General features: G+C 34.8%; 1 protein-coding gene across 1 annotated transcript; it reads right to left on the bottom strand.

The window, feature by feature from the left end:
* Nucleotides 1-8154: 8154 nt before the first annotated feature.
* On the bottom strand, nt 8155-8838 carry LOC134269566 (uncharacterized). The gene has a single exon (XM_062751768.1). It carries the CDS (start codon nt 8836-8838, stop codon nt 8155-8157), a length of 684 nt encoding a protein of 227 aa, XP_062607752.1.
* Between the last annotated feature and the right edge of the window lie 1395 nt (nt 8839-10233).

Raw genomic sequence — 10233 nt, 5'->3', positions numbered from 1 at the left:
CCTGGGACAATTCTTATGTACTTGATGTTTGGCGAGTCTTTAGAGGGTGACTGACCCCAAGTACATTGATCATTCCACTATACTGAATCCAGTAACACGTCCCAGTCTTCATTTTATCTCAACGGTCTTTAAAAAACGCAGTAACACATAAAAAAAAGATGTGATTGTGAAACACTGATGCCCACGTATGGCAGCTTATGGAGAGGTTTGAAGTTTCTCAAAGGCGAAGTTTAACCCCAAGGTCCAAAGGTCAAATTAAATTGTTGTTATCCAAATGATTGATTGATTGTTTATATTGTTTAACGTCCCATTCGAGAATTTTTCACTCATATAGAGACTTCACTGTATGCCGGTGAAGGGCTTCAAATTTAGACCTATACTCCGCACTCTGGGCTAATTGGTAGTGAGGGTTCTTTATCGTGCCAACGCCTACCGTGACACAGGACCTACGTTTATAAGGTCATATCCGAAATACCCGTGACTTTCACTTCTAATCGGGTGAAACACAATAAAGGGAACAGTAAGTTTGCACTTGGGGTTAAGAATTGATGTCTTTATTTTGTCCCAAAATATTTTTTCTAAAGAGTAGGGTATCTAAAGGATCTGAAACATAAGTGGTTTTGTGAAATTCACATTATAACTATAACTCATTTTTACAGGTTACGGACACTACATGTTTTGTTTTCTTCAAAATACATATTGAAAATTGTTTATAAACTTTATTTTTTCAACGGCTTACAAACAAACAACGTATAAAAATACATAATGTGGACAAAAGTTGTACTAGAAAAGGTTGCAATACTTTAAAATGTAAACATTTCTTACTTCGTACATTATTGTTTGAAAAGGTAGTATTTCAATTTATGTAAACTCTTTAAAACCAATTTAAATAAAGTAAGAAGCATTTATAAATAACATTTTTATGTCTTTGTTGAAACAAAAATACTTCCATTAAAATAGGAAATTTTATTTTCATAAATTTTCTAAAATAATTTGATATTTTTATTTAGTTACGGACACTACAAAATCCAAATATTTAAGATTGGCTTTTGGTTGTGTGAAAAAAAAACATTTCATAAACTTCTGAACTATTAGAAATCAGATTTAAATGATTATCAAATACAAAGTACATGAAAATTAGATATTATTTCAAGTAAAACAATTTAATTGTAGAACTAATGCCAACAGGAAAGAAAAATCCAATTTAGAAAATTTTGAAACCCCCTCTTTTCACATTTATAACTATATAACTTATAACTTTATAACTTCAGTGCAGAATAAAAGTTCTCTATTTTCATACACTGATAAATGAAGTCAGACTGATCAACGAAGTTAGTCAATCAAATTTAAGGGTTAAGGACACTACACATGGCTGAAATTTTCACAGGCTTGAGGATCAAGTTATTGTTCTTCTCGCCATTTCCTATCCTATTCAGCATTTTTTTTTTGTTTCAGTTTCTCCTGATTTTTTTATTCGTCAGAGCTCAACTCCATCTGATAAAAGCATACCATAATCAATATACTTTGACTATTTTAATTCATACACTTGTTACAGGTGTCATGTGGCAGTAGAAAAGTCAAATCTTAAAGAATAAAGCTCACTTATTGTCCCCCGCTTTCGCGAAAGCGAGGGGACATTAAATCTCATTCGTCTGTCCGTCAGTCTGTCAGTCCGTCACAAAAACTTTAACCTTGCCCATAACTTTTGATTTAGATGAGCTCATATCTCACAAGTGTATTCCTTGTGACAAGACCTTTCTTTCAGTACCACCAAATTTGACCTTTTGACCTTGACCCTGGACTTTGACCCACTTTTACACAAAAAAATCCTAACTTTTACTTTGGCCATATCTTTTGAATGGTAGAGACAAGGACTTTCATATTTCACAAATATTTTTTTTGTTGCAAGACCTTTCATTGGATACCAACAACTTTGACCTTTTGACCTTGACCATGGAGATTTCCATACTTGTAAAAAAACTTTAACCTTAACCATAACTTTTGAACAGTAAGGGCTAGGGCTTTCATACTTCACATATGTAATCCTTGTAAAAAGATCTTTCATTAAATACATGACCTTTGACCTTGACCTTTGAGTAAGACTTTTTTCAAGAACTTTGACCTTGGTCACAACTTTTGAATTGCCGATGCTAGGACTTTCATTTTCCACATATGTATTCTTTGTGGCACGACTTTTCTTTGGGTACCACCAATTTTGACATATTGACCTTGAACTTGGAGTTTGACCCCTTTTTACACAAAAATTCCAAACTTTTACTGCGGCCATAACTTTTGAATGGTACACATGTAGATACTAGGACTTTCATATTTCACATATATATTCTTTGTGAAAAGATCTTTCATTGGATACCAACAAACTTGACCTTTTGACCTTGGAAATTTTTCGTACTCATAAAAAACTTTAACCTTGGCCATAACTTTTGAATGGTAAGGCCTAAGGCTTTCATACTTTACATACGTAATCCTTGTGAGAAGAACTTTCGTTGAATACCAAAAACTTTCACCCTTTGACCTTGAGCTTGGTGCTCAGTGATGATTTCTAAATAAATGACATATGATATGATGTTCATATTACGCACAAATGTCATAAAAAATGACGTCTCACCCACAAAGACACTGAAAGCGGGGGACCACAATTCCTTGAATTTGCTTGTCTCTTTAATGTTTTTTTTTTTCATTCTATCTAGTATTCTCAGACTGTTTTTCTTCAAACAGTTAATTATAAAATACTTTATCTGAAATTGGTGTAATTTCAGTTGCTTTCTTTTTTCGAAATTTTTTTTGTAGTGTCCGTAACCAAAATACTTACCCAATGTTAAACATTTTGAATGCAAAGTTACTTGCATGAAACACATTAAGATATTTTGTAATAAGCAACTACACAACTGAAGCAAGAGAAACAAGAAATATAGGTTATGTAACTCATTATAATAATTTTCCACATATTTTACGTCATTGTTGGTGTCCAGTCATTACTTTTGATGCTTGATTATTCATAGTAACACATTATTTAAACACATAATATCTATTTGAATGAATGCCGAGATATGGAACAAGCTGTTTTTATAGACTGCTGTTGTATTTCCAATCTCCATAAAGTATGTGGTTAAAATTTCCATTTTCTCAATTTTTCAGACACTTTCCAATTATCGTACATCATATACATGGGTGGTCAAAATCACTAGATGGTTTATCAACACTCCCATGCTCATGAACAGCCTTGCCCCAGGAATTTTGCCTTGAAGTAACATTGCAGTCTATTGTCTCCATTCTTTTTACAACCCTGGCAGCCATGCAGGTATGCAATCTATGAAAGCCATGAAGGGACATAGAATTTTTAAAAATTTATAAATTATGAATCAAGTGGGCGAATAAGTAATTCCTAAGATCGGATTGTGTAATTGGAGATCTCGAATTATAAATCGATGGAACGATTTAGTAATCCATGGGATTGGATTGTCTAATTCAAGATCTCATTTTTTACTTTTTTGAACATTGATGTGTCCCTTCATGGCTTTCGTAGCAATATAATTAATCTAATTAAAATTAGATCTTCCATCCACTGCCAGATTTTTTCATATATTGCTGTAGCGTAAACAGAGGCTTTAGTCAGATTGCCATATATGCTATTTGTTTTAGTTCAGTAATTTTACCATGATGGTTTACTACAAGGTTGTTGAATTATCAGTCCTGATACTTTGACTTAGCAATATCATTTAACTACTTGAATCACATAACAAATACAATATTAATTTTAAAAGGAAAATCAAATAAATGTAGTAATTTAAGCATTCTTAATTTTATTTATAAATGTAAATTCATATACACAATGACATGTATCTGTTTCAAAATATATAAATCTTTTACAGGATAGAAGCTGATCACTTGTACTTGACAGCATATAATAATGTCCTGGACAAGTCAAAGAATTTCCTCCAGTCTTACAGAGAAATGACAGTTGATAAAAGAATGGTGGACACAAAGTAAAAGTGCTCTTCAACATTTTGTTGAAGATTTCAGTCTGACTTGGAATTCATCTTGCAACATTTCTGGATTTGTATATTATACAATTATTGCTGTGTTTTGAGGTCAATACAATGATTTAGCCATCTGAGGAGTACAATATTCACCGAGCCCGAAGGGCGAGGTGAATATTGTACTTCGAAGATGGCTAAATCATTGTATTGACCGAAAAAACAGCAATAATCGTTTTATTATATGATTTACTGATAAAATGATACAGCTCAGTACTTGTTTGCATTTAATCAAGTCCTAGCCTAATACAAGAGAGAAGTAGAATTAAAATGTAAATAAACCTTTCCAGTCATATCAATTCTGAAATGTTTTTGTTTTTAAATCAATTTTCGTTGCCATGAAAAAATATAATGTCAGTCTTTTTTATAGGATAAATTTTGAAATGAAGGAGTATAGTATTATCAGTGAAAAATGACAGCCAAAAAGTAAAAATTGCTGTTCAGTAAAAGTGTTGGGGGGGGGGGGGTGCGGTCCCTTCATCCCTCCTTACCACACTCACCCGAAAATATATATTTGCTTATTTTTGGTTCACATGAAAAAAAGTCATAGTCGCTTAAATACACGTAGCTTTCCAAAACAATTTGTATCAATTTGGAATTTCCCGATCTATTTTTAGATCAATGTAGAGGAAATAAATCCTTGTATTCACCTGGATCGTCACGTGCAGGTCAATACAACGTAGTATTTTTCTAACATAGTTGGGTCTCAGCCAATCAGAGAGATTGAAATTATTCAATCATATAATAATTGGATATAAACGTCACATTTTCAACTTATTGACTAAACAGTTTTGCATTAAATATTGCCAATGCTATGTATTATTATTATTTACCTCCAAGATAACATGTCAAGTCTTTATTGTACCCCTTAAGCTCTGTTATGCCACAAAAATCTTGTAATGAAATCAATTAGTTTATTTTTTCTTGTTAGATTAAATCCATGAAAATAAAGATTATTTTTAATGGCATCAAGAGAATGGATTTTTTTGTTTAACAAAAAGATTGTATACATGTTTTGCTAGGGGTTTGTAAGAAGCAGACCAGAATTCTTTGCTTGCAAATTTTGTCGTTTGCCATTTTTATCACGTTAAATATTAAATGTTTTATCCATGATTGAAGCATTTCAAAATTGATATTTACTTACAATTTAAAGCAGAATTCTGTACTGATATGACCTTGACCCCCTTAAGAACAAGAGTCAAGGTCAATTTTTAATACAAAAATGTTATTTCATCTTTATGGCCCATATCTTGCATACAATATCATGAAATATACAAAAAAGGTCGAGAATGTGTCCAGAATGTGAAATAACAAACATGTATATAGCCAAAAACTTTAAAAAGTGGTTGCTTAGCAACCACTGAAAGGTCATTAAACAGATATTTGAACTAATATGATGCATGGATATTGCAGCTCTGATCCCTTCTTGCGAGTATATTCAGAATTTTCCATTTCAGCATCCATTGTGTAAAATTATGGCAAGACTATTGAAAAGTGTTGAAAAAAATTGATGAAACTTTTGCACTTATTTGACCTTTGACCTCCTAAAAATAGTTCTAATGAGGTCAAACTTTAAGACAATTTATCTACTGTTCATCCCTTGTAATTCTATGACCTCACATCTAACTTTAATATGTGCTTGGTTGCATAAATGTATCTAGATTGAGTAAAAAATGAAAATTTCTGCCCAAAAATTAAAGAATTCTGCGTTGCTTAGCAACCCATTTTAAGTAGTTATATGCAGAATTGAAAAAAAAAGTTTATGTGTTTCATGTACTACAGTATAATGCTCTTTTGTGGGTATATCCCAAATTTCCTATTTCAACATATATAATGCTTAATATTTAGTTTGAAGATTAAAAACTATCAAAAAATTCCATAGAATTTTGCACTTAATTGACCTTTGACCTCAATTTTTACTAATAAGGTCAGTGATTGAGCATCTAAATAGTCATAAAATATCATCTCTATGAAATTCCCTTCAAAATGGTATGCATTATGCCTAGCTTTCACCTAGGATAAAAAAGTTAGAAATAATTTAATAATGACATGTCAAAAGGCCTCCAAAAACACGTAAAATGCGCCGGAAGAGAAAGGGTTAAACAATGCAAAAAATAAAGACATATTATTTGTCTTAATTCCAAGGATGTCAATAGCATCTGCCAATATCATTGTGATGTAACATCAATATTCTTGTATATGGAAATGATGCAATCTGGGTTTCCCAAATAAGTTGCATTATCAAAATGAGGGAGAAAAATGAAGTACATTGAATAAATTGTTCAACAAACCTGTGACCTTTGAAAATAAACTAGCATTAGTGCTGTTTCAAACTGACTAAAATACAGGTTACGGACACTACAGGATTTTGTAGTGTCCGTAACAACATTTGTGATAATACCAGAGAAACAGTGGTGATGATCAGGAAAATTACAACACATCTTAGTATCTATATTAAATGCCTATCTAAAAATTTAAATAATATATTTATAGAGCCTTCCAATTTCACAGACTTTTAGTGGTTACGGACACTACAGATTTTTGTAAAATTTCAGTTTTCAACATTAAAGCATGATGAAATTTCATTACAAGTCTAGATTTACATGACCCAATTTTTTTTCTGTAAGTAACAGAGCATTAATGCTGTAATTTTAGACAAAAATATGAAAAAAATAAATGATATGGGTATTATTTTTATTTGGCATAAACAGAGGGTTAGAATTAAGTTAAAATTGCACCCCTATTACATTTTCTTTCATATCTTCAAAAGTTTTGATTCGATCCTGAAAATTCAAGCACCAAAATAATTTGTAATAAAATCTCTAAATTCTGATAATGATCATTAATTGCAACCGCATAACGCTGAAAAATGGGGTGCATTTTTTGCATTTTCTTAAAATCTGTTAAAGCTAGATCAACTAAATTTTGCACACATGTCCTTTATAAGTACTCCTATGAATAAATTATAATAAAATGCATAAAAAGAAAATAATATTATTTTAAATCATGTATAACAATGTGGTTTTTAAAATGCGCCCTATATTGTGCTTCACCCGAATGCCGAGCGCTTGGCGAAGGAACAACAGTCACTACCTTTGTTTACGTCTTATGTTTGACGCGGCGCCGCAAACGAGAATCGAACCCGGACCTCCGGACGAAGCAAACGCTCTACCGTTATCCAAACTACCAAAAGAAGGGCTTTCACAAGGAATACACCTGCGAAATACGAAGGCCCTGGTACCTACCGTTCAAAAGGTATGGCCAAGGTTAAAGTTTTTTGAAAGTGTGCAAAACTTTAAGATCAAGATCAAAAGGTCAAATATATTTATACTCATTGAAAGGTCTTGTCACAGAAAATACACATGTAAAGTACGAAAACCTTTTTTCAAAAGGAACACAACTGTGGAATATGAAAGTGTAACGTTTTCGGGTTCTTTTATGGGATTCGGCTGTTCTATCTGAACAATTAAAGAATTAATCAACTTTCTCAATCACAAATTTAAATTAGAAATATGTACAATATATACCCTTCGTTTCTCGGGAGCGCACGCGCCTTCCAAGGACTAAAGCGCATCCGCTTCTTAAATTCAGTCAAACCAGTGTATGAAGGTACTATATATAAATATATATTACCAACCAAAGTCTCGAAAGTCTATTTCAGACACGTAAGACTTAATAAGGTATCCCTTTCAGTACCTACCACGTTTGCCTCTTCTGTAAAGGTGTCTTCTACACAGCCGTCAGTGACAGACTACCTAAAACAACCCGATTGTCTCCGTATTTATACCTACAACAGGTCACATGACCTGCGGAGAACCTAAGGGAACCAAGAAACCGGAAGTTAGTGCAACTACCGAGAAACGAAGGGATGATTTGATCTTGATTCATCTCTGCTTCACTACCCATGCCTCCAGGAAATGCGTCTCGCATTCCTCAATAAAGAAAAACTAAAGGCGTACAATATTACAAATGTTCATTATTATTTACACCGTGCAACAATCTTCTTGACTGACTTTGCACAGGTCCAATAAACATAAGAACACACTAAGCCATCTGCTTAAATTTACAATGTTATTTGCCATATCTACAATTTTGACCACTAAAACCAGAGTTCTTCCTCATGGGTCTCTACAACAGTTTTTCCATCCTTTTGATATGTTTCCTGACACCGATTCAGGCGTCTTCTCTTGGTCACTTCAGTCTGAGTGACCTCTGTTATTTGTTCTGAGGGAAGAGTCTGTGTACATTTGTCGACACCAACTGAATGGATGGAATCCTCGACACTACAATCCTGGACATCAATCGACGAAGCCGCTGATACTGTTGCCGAAGGGGCTGTATGTTCTTTAACAGTCGTCATGGGATGCTGGAATGTTGCAGGAGCAACAGGAATTAAAGAACGCTTGCTCAATAAGCTCTTGACTTTTGGAGTGTGTACAGGAGTCGGTCTCGTTGGTTTCCTCTGCGTCACTTCGGAAGAAGGAAGGGAAGTCCCAGCCGCTGTGGCTTCACCAACAATATCTGATAGATTCCCGGGATCCAACTGCTCCCAATCACTCTCGCTGTCAACCTGAGCGAATCCATGTCGAGTTTTACAATGTCTGACCATGTCGCTCTTCTTATTCGTAGCATAGTCACAATGACTGCATTCAAACCGTTTCTGTCTGCGCTTCCTCCCACACTCAGGTACATGTTTCTCCCACTCTGATTCTTCAACGATTCTCTGGGAACACATGGGACAAAGGTGACCCTCTTTTCTTTTAGTGGTCTTGGTGTTTGCCATGATCTGCAAAATCACAACAAAACCCTGAGTATAAAAATATTTTAAAAACTTAACACATAATTGCTCTACACTAATCTATAGTTGTACTGACAGCTTATAATTTGTATTCAACAATGAAGTCGTCGTGCCACGCGGGTGCATTTCTAATGCGCCTTGGCCTATCTGAAGCACAACCACTAGGGTTTTCAGCAATATCATACTAATCTACAAGACACCCTTGAGTATCATCTGCATTGTTTTGACTCTCGGAATTACTGATATCATTCCCTCTTTGAAGTATCTGTGACTTACACTTTCGCAAGCGATCACAGTGAATGATAGTGCTTTTGCCTTTTGTTCCGCATGCAACCTTATATAAAACATCTGACAATTTGTCTTCAATTAAGAAAGGCCCTCTCCAAAACGATGTTAACTTCGGAGAACAACCGCTCTTTCTGGTAGGGAAAAATACATAAACGCTTTCTCCGGGACTAAAGGATGACCATGCTAGTTTGGTGCATTTCACCTTGCATGTTTTCTCTGACCAAATTATGAGCTGATTCTAATCTTTCACGCAACACCCAAACCCACTGACTTGGTGGAATATCCTTAATATCTGGAGGCATTTCATACATCAACTCTAATGGGGTAGTCGCTTCTCGTCCCAACATTAGCATGTTTGGCGAGAAATTAGTGGTGTCATGTTCTGTAGAACGATATGCCATAAGTATAGATGGAAGATGCAAATCCCAGTCACGTTGATTTTCCTGAACGTAAGTGCTTAACATAGAGAGCAATGTGCGGTTAAAGCGCTCCACCATCCCGTCTGAATTCGGGTGATAGGGTGTTGTTCGGGTCTTTTTAATCCCAAGTAACCGACACATCTCTTGGAAGAGCCTGCTCTCATATTGTCGATCTTGGTCCGCATGAATGGTGAAGGGGATACCAAATCTGACAAATACCTGTTCCACCATAGTGCGTCCAATCGTCTCAGCTTCCGTATTTGGCAGAGCGAATGCCTCTGTCCATTTGGTGAAATAGTCTGACACAACTAAAATGTGTCGATTTCCTCTATCAGTTTCAGGTAGCTCACACAGTATATCTGTGGCAATTCTTTCCATTGGCATTCCTGATCCGGTTATCTGCATTGGGGCCCTGTGTTTAGGGTTTGGATTTTTACGTCTCGTACACATGTCACAACCTGTAACATACTGATAGACGTCTTTTTGAAATCCCGGCCAGTAATATCTCTGTCGTATCTTAGCTATCGTTTTGTTCACCCCCAAGTGTCCCGATGTCTGATTATCATGACACATTTCCAAGACGCGTCTGCGCTCATTATCAGGTATGATAGCTTGATGTACCTCTTTGTTTGGCCTAAGCAAAGTCCACTTGCGCATTAACAATCCATTCTCT

The sequence above is a fragment of the Saccostrea cucullata genome, unplaced genomic scaffold, assembly GCF_032062105.1.
Source record: "Saccostrea cucullata isolate Sc308-1 unplaced genomic scaffold, CSIRO_AGI_Scuc_v1 ctg262, whole genome shotgun sequence".
In the NCBI taxonomy this organism is placed as follows: Eukaryota; Metazoa; Mollusca; class Bivalvia; order Ostreida; family Ostreidae; genus Saccostrea; species Saccostrea cuccullata.
Note: the sequence above shows the minus strand (reverse complement) of the source record. Positions and strands in the feature narration are given on the sequence as shown.

Coding starts and splice junctions, on each gene's coding strand:
- LOC134269566 (XM_062751768.1), bottom strand. CDS start 8,838: ATGGCAAACACCAAGACCACTAAAAGAAAAGAGGGTCACCTTTGTCCC.